The sequence below is a fragment of the Pseudonaja textilis genome, chromosome 2 (genome assembly GCF_049901715.1).
Source record: "Pseudonaja textilis isolate UNSWEBS1 chromosome 2, rPseTex1.2, whole genome shotgun sequence".
NCBI classification, from domain to species: domain Eukaryota; kingdom Metazoa; phylum Chordata; class Lepidosauria; order Squamata; family Elapidae; genus Pseudonaja; species Pseudonaja textilis.
The window spans coordinates 8,845,018-8,863,328 of record NC_141991.1 but is presented as its reverse complement, the minus strand read 5'-3'; the positions used below and the strand labels follow the sequence as shown (position 1 = coordinate 8,863,328).

The following is an 18,311-nucleotide window of genomic DNA, read 5'->3' as shown; positions in this document are numbered from 1 at the left end:
GTTTTTGTTTTGTTTTTTTAAATCTCTCTACCTCCTACCTACAAGAAAGATTCCCGGTTGCAACGAGAGAGAGAGAGAGAGAGAGCAGAGCAGAGCTCCCGGCGCATGCGCTACTCATTTCAGAAGCTAGAGGCTGCCAGGAGCAAACAGGGAGAGGTCGCACCATGTTAACGGCGTCTCCTTATAGTCTTTTTATATTTTATTTTTTTTATATATCTGCTGCTTAGAAGCCAGGGATACAAAAAGTTGTGGTGTCTCTTTGTGGTTGTCACCGTTGTTCCCATTTTTTTTCCTTTACTGGAAGAAAACAAACTTTTCTCTTCCAACAGGGAAGAGACTGGAAATTTTAAATGTCCTTTTAAAAACTAGACTGTGTTGTTTCTCTATGTCATCTAATATGCACTGCTCAAAAAATAAAGGGAACACAAAAATAAGACATCCTAGTGTGGAAAGGGAACTTCATGAGGACAGTGGTGACACCCAAGCAGGAAAAGCCCAAAGGGAACATCAAGCCAGCCATAAAACAAACTTGCATAGGAAAAGAGATTTAATAAAAGGTATTGAAAGAAGCCCGCTAGACAAAAGCCAAGTAATTAAGAAAGCTAGGGAAACAACAAAAAGAAATCCCTTACAAACAAAAGGTCATGCCAAATCAGCAAAACAAATAGACAAAAGACACGAAATAAATTCCATAGCAGACAGGAGATTGCCACCAAACAAATATAAGAAAACATTAGGAAGACAAGCCCTGACAGGATTTAAAACATTAAGAAATACAAACACAAGCACTCACACACAAAAGGTATAAAAATCAGGGGTTTATTATACAAAGATGGCTAGCCCCAGGAACGCAGACTTCTTGCTATCTCTTGCCTTCCTGAAAAATAAACCCGCTTCCAAGCAGTTGTCTGTGTCCTTGCACCGGAGCCCTCCCAGCAGGAAAACCGAATCCTCAGAAGAAAGGCATTTTCCAGCCTTTCAACACTAGATCTGAATGAATGAAATATTCTTATTAAATACTTTGTTCATTACATAGTTGAATGGGCTGACAACAAAATCACACAAAAATTATCAATGGAAATCAAATTTAGCAACCCATGGAGGTCTGGATTTGGAGTTACACTCAAAATTAAAGTGGAAAAATACACTGCAGGCTGATCCAACTTTGATGTAATGTCCTTAAAACAAGTCAAAATGAGGCTCAGTAGTGTGTGTGGCCTCCACGTGCTTGTATTACCTCCCTACAATGCCTGGGCATGTTCCTGATGGGGTGGCGGATGGTCTCCTGAGGGATCTCCTCCCACACCTGGACTAAAGCATCCCCCAACTCCTGGACAGTCTGTGGTGCAACATAGTGTTGGTGGATGGAGTGAGATGTGATGTCCCAGATGTGCTCAATTGGATTCAGGTCTGGGGAACGGGCGGGCCAGTCCATAGCATCAATGCCTTCGTCTTGCAGGAACTGCTGACACACTCCAGCCACATGAGGTCTAGCATTGTCATGCATTAGGAGGAACCCAGGGCCAGCCACACCAGCATATGTTCTCACAAGGGGTCTGAGGAGCTCATCTCGGTATCTAATGGCAGTCAGGCTACCTCTGAAGAGCACATGGAGGGCTGTGCGGCCCTCTAAAGAAATGCCACCCCACACCATTACTGACCCACTGCCAAAACGGTCATGCTGGAGGATGTTGCGGGCAGAAGAACATTCTCCACGGCATCTCCAGACCCTGTCACATCTGTCACATGTGCTCAGTGTGAACCTGCTTTCATCTGTGAAAAGCACAGGGCACCAGTGGTGAATTTGCCAATCTTGGTGTTCTCTGGCAAATGCCAAATGTCCTGCACGGTGTTGGGCTGTAAGCCCAACCCCCACCTGTGAACGTCGGGCACTCATCCCACCCTCATGGAATCTGTTTCTGACCGTTTGAGCAGCCACATGCACATTTGTGGCCCACTGGAGGTCATTTTGTAGGGCTCTAGCAGTGCTCCTTCAGTCCCTCCTTGCACAAAGGCGGAGGTAGCAGTCCTGATGCTGGGTTGTTGCCCTCCTACGGCCTCCTCCATGTCTCCTGATGTACTGGCCTGTCTCCTGGTAACGCCTCCATGCTCTGGACACTACGCTGACAGACACAGCAAACCTTTGTTGAAAGGTGTCAAAATGCCTTTCTTTCAAGGATTCGATTTTTCCGCTGAGAGAGCTCCGGCACAAGGATACGGACAGCTGCTCGAAAGCTGGATCTTTTTATTTTTCAGGAAGGCGGGGGACAGCAAGAAGTCCGCGTTCCTGGGCTAGCTAGCTTCTTATCGTAAGTCCCTGGTTTTTTATACCCTTTTCTCCCTTTGTAAGTTGATTTTGTGTGAATGTTTGTATTTGTGCTTAATGTTTCAAACCCTGTTTTGAGTTTGTCTTTATTCCCGCCAGAGGGCAAACTCCGCGGGGTGCGGAAGGCAAACTCCCCGGGGTGGCTAGATTGTATTATTGGTTTTCTCTAATCTCTTTTAGCTTTAAGATAGTTTTTCATATTTGTTCTGTGGCAATCTCCTGTCTGTCCCTTTTGTAATTTATATTTTGTGTCTTTTGTCTGTTTGTTTTGCTTATTTGGTATGTCCTGTGTAAGGGTTTTCTAAATTATCTTTTTGTTTCCTTTTCTTATTTGTCTAGTTTTCTTAATTACTTAGGCTTTTGTCTAAAGGGATTCTTTAATACCTTTTTTATTTGGTATATTATTTTTTATTTGGTATATTATTTGATTCCTTTTCCTATGTAAGTTTGTTTTATGGCTGACCTGATGTTCCCCTTGGGCTTTTCCTGTTTTTGTGACACTACTGTCTTTGTGAAGTTCCCTTTCCACACCTTCTTGCCACAGCTCGCATTGATGTGCCATCCTGGATGAGCTGCACTACCTGAGCCACTTGTGTGGGTTGTAGACTCCGTCTCATGCTACCACTAGAGTGAAAGCACCACCAGCATTCAAAAGTGACCAAACCATCAGCCAGAAAGCCTAGGAACTGAGAAGTGGTCTGTGGTCACCACCTGCAGAACCACTCCTTTATTGGAGATGTCTTGCTAACTGACTCTGCTTTCCACCTGTTGTTTATTCCATTTGCACAACAGCATGTGAAATTGATTGTCAATCAGTGTTGCTACCTAAGTGGACAGTTTGATTTCACAGAAGTGTGATTGACTTGGAGTTACATTGTGTTGTTTAAGTGTTCCCTTTATTTTTTTTTGAGCAGTGTATATGGCTGGGTGCATAATTTTGTATGTATATATATATTTTTATTGATTTGTTTTATTTATTTATTTTGTCATGTTCGTGTACTGTATGTTGGAGTTGGTGACCCTTTGAGAGCTGCATGCAATGAAATTTCATTTTAATGTGTTGGAAGTTAAAACCCACCCCTCTCCTAGAAAAAATGAAATATTTTAGGATATATTTAAAAAGCAGAATATTTCCCCTAAAAGAGAAGTAGAAATTCAAGAGAGGCAGAAACTCAGCCCCCGCCTCCCCATCTTTGCTAAAAAAGGCCTGGGACAGTCTATTCTACATAACAAAGATCTACCTCCCCAGGTAGAGCCATAATAGGAATTGCCCAAAGCCCTTTCATTACATCATCATCCAGCAAGGCTCAACCAAGTCTGGGAATCAGGACAGCCTATAGAGTTGCTCCTGCATGGCCCCATGGGAATCTGACAACCAATCAGAACACAAGCTCAAATTCAAAGCCCAACAGAGGGGATAAAACCCAGGCACTCTCAGTATCTCTTCCCTTTTTCACCCAGGAGGTCCAAAGCATGTGATCCTGTCCACCATTAAATGATCTTTCCAAGCAGTCACCATGTTTCCAGTGTCTTTCCTCCCCACCTGGAACTGAACCCAGAAGGATATTTTCTTCCAACAGTTCCAAGTGGGAGAAAGACACTGGAAACATGAGGGCTGCTTGGAAAGATGGTGTAGGAAGCTATCACACGCACCCCTCTCCTGGAAGAATGAAATATTCTGGGAAATATTGAAAAGGCAGAATATTATACCTCCCTGAATGAGAAAGGGAGAAACCTGCAGCCCCCACCTTTGTTAATAGCCCCAGAAAGGCTGAGCCATCTTATGTACTAGACTTAAAGCCTTCAGCTCGAGGGTGATAGGATTAGCCCTCATTCAGATTCAAACCAGGATAAAAGCCATTAAGCCATAATAGGAATTGCCCAAAGCCCCTTCATTACATCACCCAGCAAGATTCAACCAAGCCTGGGACTCAAGACAACCTCAACTATGACTGCAAAGCCGTGTTGGAAGTTAAAACCCACCCCACTCCTAGAAAAAATGAAATATTTTAGGATATATTAAAAGGGCAGACTATTTTCCCTAAAAGAGGAGTAGAAACTCAAAGAGAGGCAGAAACTCAGCCCTCCAGCCTTTGTTAATGGGCCATTAAGGCCTGGGCCAGTCTGTTCTACATAACAAAGGAAGGAGGGATGGACTGCTGATGATATTAGCAGGTACTAACAAGATTGAGGAGGAAGATCTGCAGAGCGGAATCACTGCTGGATAGACTGGACTTGCAGGGGAGGAAGAAAGGCAGTCCAGGACCTAACAGTTCTGTGGGTGTGGCTTGGTGGGCGTGGCAGGAGAAGGATACTCTAAAATCTCCAATCAGAGGTGGTATTTGCCAGTTTTCTGGACTGTATTTCTGGAACGACGTCTTCCCCTGTTCTCCTTTGATTACTCTTCTTTTCCGCTGTAATTGCTTTTCTTTTCCTCTCTCCTCTTTCCCTTGGAAGCCACTCTGCAGTTGTTAAGTTAGTAGCATGGTTGGTTAAGCGAATCTGGCCTCCTCGTTGACTTTGCTTTGTCAGAAGGTCAGAAAAGGGGATCACGTGACCCCAGGAGACTGCAACTATCATAAATACATGCCAGTTGCCAAGCATCCGAATTTTGATCATGTGACCACAGGGATGCTGCAAATGAATAGAACAGAACAGAACAGAACAGAACAGAACAGAACAGACTAGACTAGACTAGACTAGACTAGACTAGAATAGAATAGAATAGAGTAGAGTAGAGTAGAGTAGAGTAGAGTAGAGTAGAGTAGAGTAGAGTAGAGTAGAACAGAATTCTTTATTGGCCAAGTGTGATTGGACACACAAGGAATTTGTCTTGGTGTAAATACTCTCAGTATACATAAAGAAAAGGTACATTCGTTAAGAATCAAGAATCATAATGTACAGCACTTAATGATAGTCATAGGGTACAATCAACAATCAAATCATACTAGGAAACAGTCAATATAAATCGTAAGGATACAAGCAACAAAGTTACAGTCCTACAGACACAAGTGGGAGGGAATGGATGATAAGGAGTGATGAGAAGATTAACAGCAATAGTAGTGTACACTTTGTAAATATTTGGACAGTGTTGAGGAAATTATTTGTTTAGCAGAGTGATGGCTTTCGGGAAAAAACTATTCTTGTGTCTAGTTGTTCTGATGTGCAGTGCTCTATAGCGTCGTTTTGAGGGAAGGAGTTGAAACAGTTTATGTCCGGGATGTAAGGGATCTGTAAATATTTTCACAGCCCTCTTTTTGACTCGTGCAGTATACAGGCCCTCGACTGAAGGCAGGTGGGTAGTATTTTTTTTTCTGCAGTCCTAATTATCCTCTGAAGTCTGTGTCTGTCCTGTTGGGTTGCAGAACCAAATCAGACAGTTATAGAGGTGCAGATGACAGACTCAATCATTCCTCTGTAGAACTGGATCAGCAGCTCCTTGGGCAGTTTAAGCTTTCTGAGTTGGCACAGAAAGAACATTCTTTGTTGTGCTTTTTTAATGGTTATGTTGGAAGAATTATCCTGCTGGGTTCAGTTCCAAGTGGGGAAGAAAGACACCAGAAACATGGAGGCAGTTTGGAAAGATAGTTTAATGGTGGACAGGACCACATGGGTTTCAGGTCCTGGGCAGCTGACCACATGGACTGGAGAGTGAGAGTTATTTATACCCTCTCTTGGGCCTTGCCCTTGAGCTTCCTGTTCCTGTGGCAAGGACATGTATTCTATTGGTTGCTTTCAGACTCCCGTAGGGCTATGCAAGGGTCACAGCTGAGGTTGTCTGTATTGGAAGAAATATCCTTCTGGGTTCAGTTCCAAGTGTGGGAAAAGATGCTAGAAACATGGAGGCTGTTTGGAAAGATGGTTTAATGGTGGACAGGATCACATGGCTTGGAGCTCCAAAGTGAAAAGGACGATCACATGCTTCAAGATGAAACGAGAAAGGCCAAGATGCTGAAAGACCCTTATATACCCTCTGTTGGGCCCCACCTTAGTGTTAACAAAGGTTGGGGTGAGCTTCTGCTTCTGAGGTGACTTTCTGCTTCTGAGTTTCTACTTCTCTTTTTAGGGGAATTGTTCTGCTTTTTAAATATTTCTTAGGATATTTCATTTTTCTGGGATATGGGTGGGTGTTAAGTTCCTACAGTGCTTAATGGTTCTGTTCCATTAAACCATCCTTTCAAGCAATCTCCATGTTTCCAGTGTCTTTCTCCCCACTTGGAATCGAACCCAGGTGAACATTTCTTCCAACAGGAGAAATACTAACCTTAGTTTTTTGGCGTGCCTGCATAAATGCTGGACTCTTTTTGGCACAAAGCTTCTGCTGGAGTTTGGTGGCAGGCTTCTGCCCGCTTCTACATCATAGTTCCCCTGCAACACTGCAAATCCGCAGAAGCTTTGCAGTTGAACTGCTTCGCAACATCTGCTGAAATCAAAAGTCCTGTTGGTGAATCCAAAACAAGAAACTCTAGGGACATTATTTTTCCAAGAATACCACCTTGACTGAATGAATCCACATTGGCAAACAAGCAGCTCTGGGCATTGTAAGAAACTGATGGAAATAAGTGTTGTTTTTGCAAATATCACCTGTGTCATTGTGAGAAACGTGTTTAGAAGTTCATCAGAACATTGGGATAGTAGGGGAAAAGGTCAAGATTAGGGGAGTGGGGAAACAGGAAAGGTCTGTGGTTTTGATAAGCAAGTCAGCTTGTGCACAGACCAGCCGACAGTTTTAACCACACGGTCTGGCTCCTAGTAGAGAAATTAACCACTTGCCTCATGGAAAGGGGAAATAGGCGTTATGAGAAGATTGTGACCTTGTAGTCTTTCCCAAAGGGGGGCTGCAAGGGAGGGACCTGTGCTTCGAGTTGAGGGAATAAAAAGCTGCTGAAATCTATTCTTGGGCATGCCTCCTTTGCTAACCACCCACTCTTGGAAGAAGGAATTGTTGGTAGAAATATCCTTCTGGGTTCAGTTCCAAGTGGGGAAAAAGACACCGGAAATATGGAGGCTGTTTGGAAAGATGGTTTAATGGTGGACAGGACCACATGGGTTTCAGGTCCTGGGCAGCTGACCACACAGAGTGGAGATTGAGAGTTATTTATACCCTCTCTTGGGCCTTGTCCTTGAGCTTCCTATTCCTGTGGCAAGGGCATGTATTCTATTGGTTGCTGTCAGACTCCCATAGGGCTATGCAGGGGTCACAGCTGAGGTTGTGTTGGAAGAAATATCCTTCTGGGTTCAGTTCCAAGTGGGGAAAAAGACACTGGAAATAGGGAGGCTGTTTGGAAAGATGGTTTAATGGTGGACAGGACCACGTGGCTTGGAGCTCCAAAGGGAAATGGACGATGACATGCTTCAAGATGTTGGGTGAAGGAAAAGAAGGGCTAAGATGCTGAGAAACCCTTAGTTTTATATCCTCTGTTGGGCTCCACCTTAGTATTTCCTGTTCATGTGTAAGAAATGTATCCCATTGGCTGTCAGACTCCCAGGGGCAGGGGGGGGTCTTAGCTAACCTTGTAGGCTTTGTCTGGACCACATGGCTTCACCTGAGGGCTGGCTGATGTAATCTTCCCGGGCCAGGTAGTGAGATGGGCAGAGGGCTTTGTTATGTAGAATATTCTGGCCCAGGCCTTTAATGGCCCACCCATTAACAAAGGTGGGGGTGAGCTTCTGTTTCTGAGGTGAGTTTCTGCTTCTGAGTTTCTACTTCTCTTTTTAGGGGAAATATTAGTATATCCCAAACTATTTCGTTTTCCTAGGAGAGGGGTGGATGCTAACCTCCTACAGTATTTTACAATAAACTCCTCGCTGCTTCACTTCATGACGCGGTCACATTTCTGACTGGCGAGTGTGTTTCTCACAGCTTCCCGCTCAAAAGGACGCGTAGTTCATTCCCCACAGGCTGCCCACAGTACGTTATGTCCACCGATCACTTCCGTTCATTTTGTTATGAGAACGCTGTGTGACATCTGCTCTGGGTGTTGTCCTTGAATTGGGGAGCAATGTCTCATGGGAACTGACGTGCTCCGAGGCCATTCCCCCCGCCCAGTCCCGCTCTTGCATTCCAATCCACCAGTGCCCTATTCTTTGTCAAGCGACGAATGAAGGAGGATATAGGTGAAAATTTGAGTCAGTCTTGAGAGCTGGCTCTAGGAAATCTCCACACCAGCCAGCTCGCACTCCTTGGTTCTCCAAACCAGCAACTGCCTGAAATGGTATAGGGTTTCCTAACTGAGCAGAAGGTCAGACTACTAGAAGACCTCAAAGGTCTGTTCTGTTCTATTCGTATTTCATTCTATTTCTATTTCATTCCATTCCTACTTCATTCTATTCTATTCTATTCTTCGATTCCTATTTCATTTTATTCCTATTTCATTCTATTTCTAATTCAATCTATTCCATTCCAATTTCACTCTATTCTATTGTTCTATTCCTATTTCATTCTATTTCTATTTCATTCTATTCAATTCCTTTCATTCTTTTCTATTTCATTCTATTCTATTCCTATTTCATTCTATTCCATTCCTAATCCATTCTATTTCATTCTATTCTATTCCTATTTTATTCTATTCTATTCCTATTTCATTCTATTCTTTTCTATTTCATTCCATTCCTACTTCATTCTATTCTATTCTATTCCTATTTCATTCCATTCCTACTTCATTCCATTCCATTCCATTCTATTCTATTCCTATTTCATTTTATTCCTATTTCATTCTATTTCTATTCTATTCTATCTCATTCTATTCTATTCCTTTCATTCTATTCTTTATTTCATTCTATTCCATTCCTATTTCATTCTATTCTATTCCTATTTCATTCTATTCCATTCCCAATCCATTCTATTTCATTCTATTCTATTCCTATTTTATTCTATTCTATTCCTATTTCATTCTATTCTTTTCTATTTCATTCTATTCTATTTCTATTTCATTCTACTCCTATTTCATTCTCTTCTATTTCTCTTCCTATTACATTCTATTCGATCCTGTTCTATTCCTATTTCATTCTATTCTATTTCTATTCCTATTTCATTCTATTCTATTCTTATTCTCTAAAAGCCAGCTGATGCTAACAGGATCAACCATTTGAAATCAGACAGTGGTAAAATATGACTAATAAAGATTTTTTTTTAATTAAAGAAAACCAGACAGTGATGTTTCTGCTCCCACAATATTTCATCCACTTTCCCTAGATGAATGCCTGGTTTATGACTCTAGCAAATAGAGTTTTCCTTTCCCCCGCCGCAAATACTGCTTCCTAAAAATGAGCCCCCATTTCTCTACTCCAGTTCTCCAAATCTGCATTTTTTTATTGCTTTGTTCCATCATCTCTGCACATCGGCTTCGTTCTTGGCCAAAGACCTCCACCGAATCGCCTTCTTTCCCAAAGTAGCGGGAGGGGAGACTTCACTTAACGCCACCCCAAAAACACATCCTGCTATCTGAGGCCGAGATAGCAGGTCTTGATGGGTACTCCTTGACTTACGACCGCAACCAAGCCCAAAATTTCTGACGCTAATCAAGGCAGTCGTTAATAGTGTTTCGCTCCATTTCATGACCTTTTTTTGGTTTTTTTGCCGGTTAAGCAAATGGCTGCAGTCGTTACGGGAATCGCGAGTCCGTTAAAGCCAAGTTGGCTCTCCCCATTTGACTTTGCGTATCAGAAGCCGGCTGGGAAAGTTTTTTAAAAAATGGTAATTACATGACCCGGGGGAAGAGTGCAACTGTCGTAAGTACATGCCAGTTGCCCGCATTTTGATCACGTGACCATGGGGGAATGCAATGGTTGCAAATGCGAAAACTGGTCATAAGTTGAAGATTCCCCGTACAATCTTCCTTCTCCTGCCACTCTCTTTGGCAGCAGTCGTGCCACTTTCAAAATAACTTGGGTCGGCTTTCAGTCGTTGCTTTTAACTTTATTTTACATTTCGCAGTTATCTCAAGACCAAAGAAAACCGCTTTGATGCATGTGCAGGGCTCGCAACCCTTTCATCCCCAGCAGTTGAAGCTCAAACCGTTTTTAAATTTCTTTTTTCTTTTTTTCCCAGGGAGAGCTGCAGGGTTTAACCAAGGCTGCTTTGCAGGTTTTCTTTTAGCTTTTCGGTGGATCAGTTCCGGCTGCCTTTCAGAGTGAAACTCCGGTTCCCACTGTCCCCCTCCCACCCCCTTTGCGACACAGCAAAACAAGATGGTGTCTCGAGAGGATCTGAGTGATGGGGCTGGCTCAAGCTGACCCCGCCCATGCCCCTTCTGCCAATCAATGCTCTTCCCCCCCCCCAAATCTTATCAAGGATTGGTTGAAAGCTGGACCCTCTTCAGGGTCCACATGGGAGGGTTCTGAACGCACAAGCCAGGTAGAGGTATATATAATCCAGCAATCTGGTTGAGAGAATTGTTCTTTAAAACTTCTGCAATCATTAGTACATTTTCTACACCTCCCCTTCTCTCTATCTGTGTGTGTGTGTGTGTGTGTGTGTGTGTGTGTGTGTGTGTGTGTACACACACAGAGGTGGGATTCAAATTTTTTAAGAACTGGCTCTGTGGGTGTGGCTTAGTTGGTGGGTGTGGCTTGGTGGTCATGTGACTGGCTGGGTGTGGCCAACTCAACATCACTCACATCGAGGCACACATCTCCTCGCCTGGCCTCTTGTAACTGTGGGGATGCTGCAACAGTCGTAAGTGTGAAAAACGGTCATAAGTCACTTTTTTCAGGGCCATTGTAACTCTGAACGGTCACTCCACACAAAGTACCAGCAAAGGAGGGGAAAAAAACTCCAGAGACGTTCCTGAGACAGGAAGTCTAGTCCTGCCAAAATGTAATAAGGGTTAACGGAGAGGCAGTTTCTGTAAGCAACACCAGAATGTTTCCTTCCTGCCTTCCTTACAGGATTAGGCCAGTAATTTCTTCTAACAACCGGTTCTCCGAACTGCTTAGAATGTTAACAACCGGTTCTAGCGAATAGATGCGAACCGGTAGAATCCCACCTCTGCACACACATATACATAGTTTCCCCGAAAATACAATCTACCCTGAAAGTAAGTCCTAGCTTGATTTTTACATGTGCACCCAATATAAGCCCTACCTCCAAAATAAACCCGCCCACTCCAGAGTGGACAGGAAAAAATAAGCTAGGTTGGGGATTGTGGGGGTGGAGCTGCCCTACTACTTACCTTTGGACAGTTGTACCCAGGCGTCACACACCCCGATACCTGCCTTGCCAGCCCATTTCTTCTGCAGCCAGAAAGGCTGGCAAGGCTTTCCTGAAGGCCTCTGCAGCTGATGACAAAGCTCCAGATCGATCTGGAGCTCTGTTATCGGCTGCAGAGGCCTTCAGGGAAGCCTTGCCGGTGGCAGAAGTTCCTGAAGGCCTCTGACAGTGAAAAGGAGGCCGGGGTGATGTGCGCAAGTGAGGTTAGTCAGTGCATGACAGCCCCCCAAAATAAGACCTGGTGCCTTTTTTGGTGGCAAAAAAATATGTAAGACAGAGTCTTATCTTTGGGGAAACACAGTATATAAAATTTTCTCTCTCTCTCTCTCTCTCTCTCTCACACACACACACACAGAGAGAGAGAGAGAGAGAGAGAGAGAGAAGGGGAGGTGTAGAAAAAGTACTAATTATTGCAGTTCTGTCACTGGAAGATAAACTTCCTCTCCTTCTTTGCAGAATCTCCCATGTCTGGTAACTGCTTTCAACTTCACAGCCCTCCTTCTTGGGGGCCTCCCTCATACAGGTAGTCCTTGACTTACAACCACAGCGGGGCCTCAAATTTATGTTGCTAAGCAAAACACATAACTTTGTTAGGATAACTGTCAAGCCTGAAATTGACATATGTGTAGTCATTTTAGTTAGGCTTAGTATATACTGTATTCTTTTTCTTACTTTCTCTGTGGCAGTCATGAGGGGAAAGGTTTTGGGCTTGCCACATTCCTAAGCGGGGAGGAATGGAGAAAGGGAGTGTTGTTTTGGCTAGGTGATTCTTCTTCCCGTGGGAAAATGAGCTGTCCGTGCTTAGGCCCTTGAAGTGGAGATTTATGACATCAAGCAATGTTGAGTTACTTCTATTAGAGAATGTGACTTTTGGGTTGTTTCTAACTTTTAATATTGTGGGTCGTGTCAGATCCGGAATTACCATGGACTTTGCCAATTTGATGCTTTCCTAAATAAAATAAAATGTTTTGGAAGATGGACTTTGTTCTTTTCTTTTAAAATGGATTTCAGCACTTGGAAACCCGATAATAACCTTGTTAAATGAATTCTGCCCCATTTTATGACCTTTCTTGCCATACTCGCTAAGTGAATCCTTTCGGTTGTTAAGTTCGTAACACAGACGTTAAGAAAACCTGGTTTCCCCACGGTCTTTGCTTGTCAGAAGGTCTCGAAATGGGATTGTGCGAGCCCTGGGATGCCGCCACTGTCACAAATATGAGTCAGCGGCCAAGCGGTTAAATCTTGATCAAGTGATTGCAGGGATGCCATAATGGTCGTGTGAAAAATGGTCCTAAGTCACTTTTTTCGGTGCCATTGTAACTTTAAGTGGTCACTAAATGAACTGTTGTAAGTCAAGGACTACCTGTAGTAGCCCTTTGATGCAAAGACCACCCAAACCATTTTCAAAATCCAAAGATTTCAAATTGTGCCCTTCTGAGGGGAAGGGGGGTTGTTTTGGCTTCCCATCCATACAAGGTTAAAAGGTGTCTACTCCTTTGGAGGGTTTCCCCCTTTTCAGAGCAGATGTCAAACCCTGAAACGGGGTTTGCCATATCTGCGGGAGTTGGGTGGTGGGAGGAACTTCCCAAAGGCCATCAGACCTGCGAGTGTTGGAGGCTGCAAGCGACGTGCAATGCAGAAGCGACGAACAACTGATTCCGACTGACTGCAAACCAGCTGATCAGCTGATCAGCTGATCAGGTTGCCTGCAAGCCGGCCGATGAGCAGCTGATCATGGTTGCCTGAACCCGGCTGGTGATCAGCTGATCACGGTTGCCTGAAGGCCGGCCGATGAGCAACTGATCGTGGTTGCCTGCAAGCCGGCAGGTGAGCAGTTGATCGTGATTGCCTGTAAGCCGGCTGACAATCAGCTGATGATGGTTGCCTGCAAGCTGGCTGACGATCAGCTAGTTGTGGTTGCCTGTAAGCTGGCCAATGAGCAGCTGATTGTCAGCCGGCTTCCAGTCAGTCAGAATCAGCTGTTTGGCTTAATAAACCATTGGGAACCCAGAGTGAGTGGTGTCCTGATTTTGGTTTAGGTCCAGAGCTAGAATTGCTTCCCCTTCAAAACTAGACCAAGTTGATCACTCGGCTTTCGCAATCGATGCATTTATAGGGTTGGTCCCCCGTATAGCGATTTCGGTAGGTGGGAAGGTTATCGCTGACCACAAAGCTTTTCCCGCACTCCGCGCAGATGTAGGCCTGCTCCCCTGGGTGATCCCGCTGGTGCCTATCAAGGCTGCCCTTACGACTGTAGCTCCTCCCGCAGTTCATACACCTGAAGGGTTTCTCCCCCGTGTGGGTTCTCTGATGCGTGGTCAGGATGGACTTCAGGCTGAAATACTTGCCGCATTCCAGGCACTGATAAGGTTTCTCCCCTGTGTGGGTTCTCTTGTGCCTCTTGAGGCTGCCGCTTCGATTGAAGCGTATCCCGCACTCAGTACATTTGTACGGTTTCTCCCCCGTGTGGGTTCTTTGATGCGCGGTCAGAGTCCCGCTGTCGCTGAAGCTCTTTCCGCACTCAGTACATCGATACGGCTTCTCCCCCGTGTGGGTCACCCGGTGACGGTTGAAGTCGGATTTATATTTGCATATCTTCCCACACACGGGGCACTGGATCCTCCACTTCCCTTGGTGGCCCTCCTGAGGGACTAGGAGGTCGTGGATGTCGGCATCCTGAAAGGTGGAAAGTTTCTTCTCGCTCTCTGATGGTCTGGGAGGGTCTTTTGGACTTGGGAAGGCCTCTTTTCCTGCTTCAGGGCTGGTCGTTTCTGAAGACTCCACAGACGATTCTTCGTAACTTTCAGCGTCCTGCCAATCACCTGGGAAAAGGGAAGGAAAAGAAAAAGCAAGAGAGGGAAAGGGAAGGGGAAGGGAAGGGAAGAGAGGGGAAGGGAACAGGAAATGAAAAGGGGAAAGGAAAGAAGGGAGGGAGGGAGGCAGAAAGTCTTAAAAGTTTATCTTTAACAGGTTCTCTCTCAAGAAAAAACTAGGTTATCTGCTAAATTACTTCCAACATATTTGCAGTCTATTTCTCATATAACCATACCAGTAGTCCTCAACTTACCACAGTTCATTACAATGGCGCTGGGAAAAAAAGGGACTTTTTCACACAGTGAAGGGCTCTCCTCACTTTGTCGGTAAAACATAAAGTCAACACAAAAGTAGTCTGTCGCGAAAGCGACTGCCTGCGAAGGCTCCTGGATTGGGGCTGAAAAGTGAAAGAGGAAGCAGTAGGCTCCATCCCATCATTGGGTAGACCAGGTTGCCCTGATGAGAAACACTTAATCTTTCCTCTGGTATAGCTGACAAAGTGAGGAGAGCCCGTGGCTTAGAGGTTAATACATCTACGTAATATGCAAGTAGCCTGGACTCAAAGGGTATGGCTAGCTGATGTAGAGCTAAATAGCTTCAAATAGTTTTATACTAAAAAAGTAAAGTTTCCCCTCGCACATACGTGCTAGCCGTTTCCGGCTCTAGGAGGCGGTGCTCATCTCCGTTATAAAGCCGAAGAACCAGTGCTGTCCGAAGATGTCTCCATGGTCATGTGGCCGGCATGACTAAACGCTGAAGGCGCACGTAAGGCTGTTACCTTCCCACCAAAGTGGTCCCTATTTTTCTACTTGCATTTTTTTAATGTGCTTTCGAACTGCTAGGTTGGCAGAAGCTGGGACAACGAATGGGAGCTCACTCCATTACGCATCGCTAGGGATTCGAACTGCCGACCTGCTGACCTTTTCTGATCGATAAGCTCAGCGTCTTAGCCACTGAGCCACCGTGTCTCATTAGATCTATACTAATCTCCCTTTATTTCTTTGTCAGTAAAACATAAATTCAATCTGAGAAACGCTGCTTTTCATACTGCACAAGGACAAACAGGAGTTCTTCACCTCAACGTCCAAAAGTTGTGCAAGAAGCATCCTTACCCACAGAAGTGACAGTTTCATTGCTCTCCAACATGATTTCCTTCCGTTAAGAGACCCTCTTTATTTTGAAGGACAACAAATTTCTTCCGCTGCTAAGATCACCAGCCTCTAAAAAGAGAGGGGAAATCAGTTATCTCCCCAATATTGGACCAGGACACCCCTCTGTCTCAGCCTATCTCAGAATTTTTTTCTAGGCAGGTGGTGTGATGACCCAGGGCATGGCACAAAAGCAACAAAGTCACAAAAGTAGGTAAAGTCCCTTTAATTCCTCCAACTTGTCCCCCAATGTCCAGTTATCATCGGCTGGAGAAAAAACTCTCCCAAGGACAGTTTTTAAAGGGAAGAAATTCAGTCCGAACTCAAAGCACGTATAAATTATAAATACATACCAACACAAACTATGCTGCAGCAATTAACGAGACAGGGCAGGATAAGGAATTGCAGACTTCAAAAGATAATGAAACACACACAGTTGGGAATATGCCAGAACCCAGATAGGACTTAACAAATCAAAATAATGCACGCTTTGCTTCCGGCAAGGAGCTGTGCCAAACCCACTTTTTAAATCCTATTTCCCCAGCTGCAGCTAATGAAGGGAATCAGGGCCCTTTTCTCCTCTGTAACCCATGTTGCTCCCTTCTCTGTTCCTCCCTGCATGCCCTCGGATGAAGAGAGGGTGGGCCTGGTTCTTCCTCTGAATGCCTAGCCAGACTGTGCCCTTCCCCAGTTTCCTCCACAGCCACCAGAGCCACACTCCCACTCCCTGTCAGCTGTTCCACCTCCCCCTCAGAATCAGATTCCAACAGGGGCATGACATTTCCAAGAAAGTCTGTACTTTAACTAGCAGAGCTTCCAAGCATTTTAGTATAAAGGTTGATAGCTTCCCGTTTAGCTTCCCAGCTTTCCAATTTTTTTTTAATTCACAGGATGTTTATAACCTCAAATTGAGGTGTCTATAGAGACTCTCAGTCATCCAGGTCATGATTGCACCAAAGGTGCTTTTTTTCAAGAGGCAACTGGACTTTCTGGTTTTTCTTTGAAGATGTTTTGAAGCTTCTTCTTGGGTGAGAGGCAAAACATCTTCAAAAGAAAAACCAGAAAGTCCGGTTGCCTCTTGAAAAAAGCACCTTTGAGATGAACAAATTGAGATTACTGGGAATCAAGCAAAAAGTCTCTAATCAGGATATTGTCGATTTTTCAGAGTTATGAGTGTTGCCGCATCCCCGTGTTCACGGGATGTACATTCAAAATGGTTGACAACTGACTCACATTTATGACGGTTTGCAGTGCCTTGGGGGTCATATGATCCCCTTTTGCAACCTTCTGACAAGCCAAGTCAATGGGGAAGCCAGATTTCCACAACAACCGTGTTGCTAATTTAACAACTGCAGTGATTCATTTACGTGGCAAGATATATGGTAAAAATGGGGCAAAACTCACTTAACAAATTTCTAACTTGGCCACCTAAATTTTGGGCTCAATTGTGGTCGTACATTGAGGACTACCTGTACTTGGGAGGGAGATTTTAAATGCTACTGAAGGTTAGGAAAAGAACACATCCTAACACTAAGAGCTGGGTGCTTGTTGTGCCATCTGGTGAGCTCTGCTGATAGATGGTAGAGGGCTAATCCTATTATGTCCCAAGGGGTCATGTCTTAATCCCATCACCCTGCAGCTCAAGATCTTTTGTCTTGTAGACAGGATAGCCCAGGGGTCCCCAACCACCGGTCCCTAGACCGGTCCGTAGATCATTTTTTACCGGGCCGCAAAGCTTGGGTGCCGCCATCTTGTTTCTACGGCGCTTCCGGGTTTTCGGTTGCTTCTGGGTTTTCGGTTGGAAAGTGCTTCCGGGTTTTCAGTTGGAAAGCGGCATTTGGGTGCTTGAGCCTTAGTTTCGTCGAGGCGGGGTCGGCTTCGAACAAAGAGCCGTCCCGATGGTGGTGGAGTCTCGCGTTACTCAGGTACTGGTCCGTGGAAGAATAAATAATTGTGAAACCGGTCCCTGGTTCAAAAAAGGTTGGGGGCCACTGGGATAGCCCAGTCCTGCTGGGGCTATTAAGAAAGGTGGGGGCTGCACGTTTCTCCTTTAGGGAAATATAATATGCTGCCTTTTTAATATTTCTCAAAATGCTTCATTCTTCTAGGAGAGGGGTGGGTGTTAACTTTCTACATACCTTTGCATGGAGGCTTTTCTTCAATACTGCAAGATCAATAAAATGCGAGGGTCCTGTAGGAAGGGGGGAGGAAATCACAATGTTATTCTAAAATAAATTATTCTGAAATATGCCTATAGAGTCCTCTCACTTCTTGTTCACTCCAAGTGAAATCAGAGCAAATACGTTGTCACAAGCTGGCTCAACTGTGGTCGTAAGTCGAGGACTATCTATCTATCTATCTATCTATCTATCTATCTATCTATCTATCTATCTATCTACACATGCATGCATATAGGTGAGCACGTCCACACACACACACACACAAGGCTTTAGGGTAATAGATTTAATCGTTTAATCTTCTGTTTTAATCTTCCGATTTACTCCACTGGTCCCCCCGCTTTGCAACTGCTTGCATTACCCTTTGCCTGTATTAATGGCAGAAGATTGGGGAGGGAATTCTTCTGTTTACAACCTGCCTCCCCCAAAAAGCAGATTTCGTTTCCAATCCCATCCTGACCTCGCTTGCCGAAGGGATCCATTCATTGTTTTCGTCCTCCCCAATTTTATCCCCCCACCTCCACCTACCCTTCCGCCCCGCTCGGCCTCTTTTTTCCCCACCGGCCCACTTTTCCAGCAACACCAAGACAGGTTGTGTGCGGGTTCTTCTCGTCCCCCGCATTGCCCGTTTCCTG

At 44.7% G+C, this 18,311-nt stretch overlaps 1 protein-coding gene across 3 annotated transcripts in view; it reads right to left on the bottom strand.

Moving 5' to 3' along the window:
* The window catches only part of LOC113450704 (uncharacterized), a 503,870-nt gene extending 485,571 nt beyond the window's left edge, over nt 1–18,299 (bottom strand). The window contains exons 1-4 of one of the 3 annotated variants that reach the window (XR_015742471.1): nt 18,205–18,295; nt 17,638–17,690; nt 15,464–15,571; nt 11,425–14,359 (exon numbers count right to left, since the gene is read on the bottom strand). Coding sequence is in view for 2 of the 3 variants with exons in the window: in XM_087928447.1 (XP_087784573.1) it covers nt 13,608–14,359; nt 15,464–15,497 (786 nt within the window). In the remaining variant the exon portion in view is untranslated. The other 2 variants (XM_087928447.1, XM_026721990.2) reach the window with 2 other exon arrangements.
* Nucleotides 18,300–18,311: the final 12 nt, after the last annotated feature.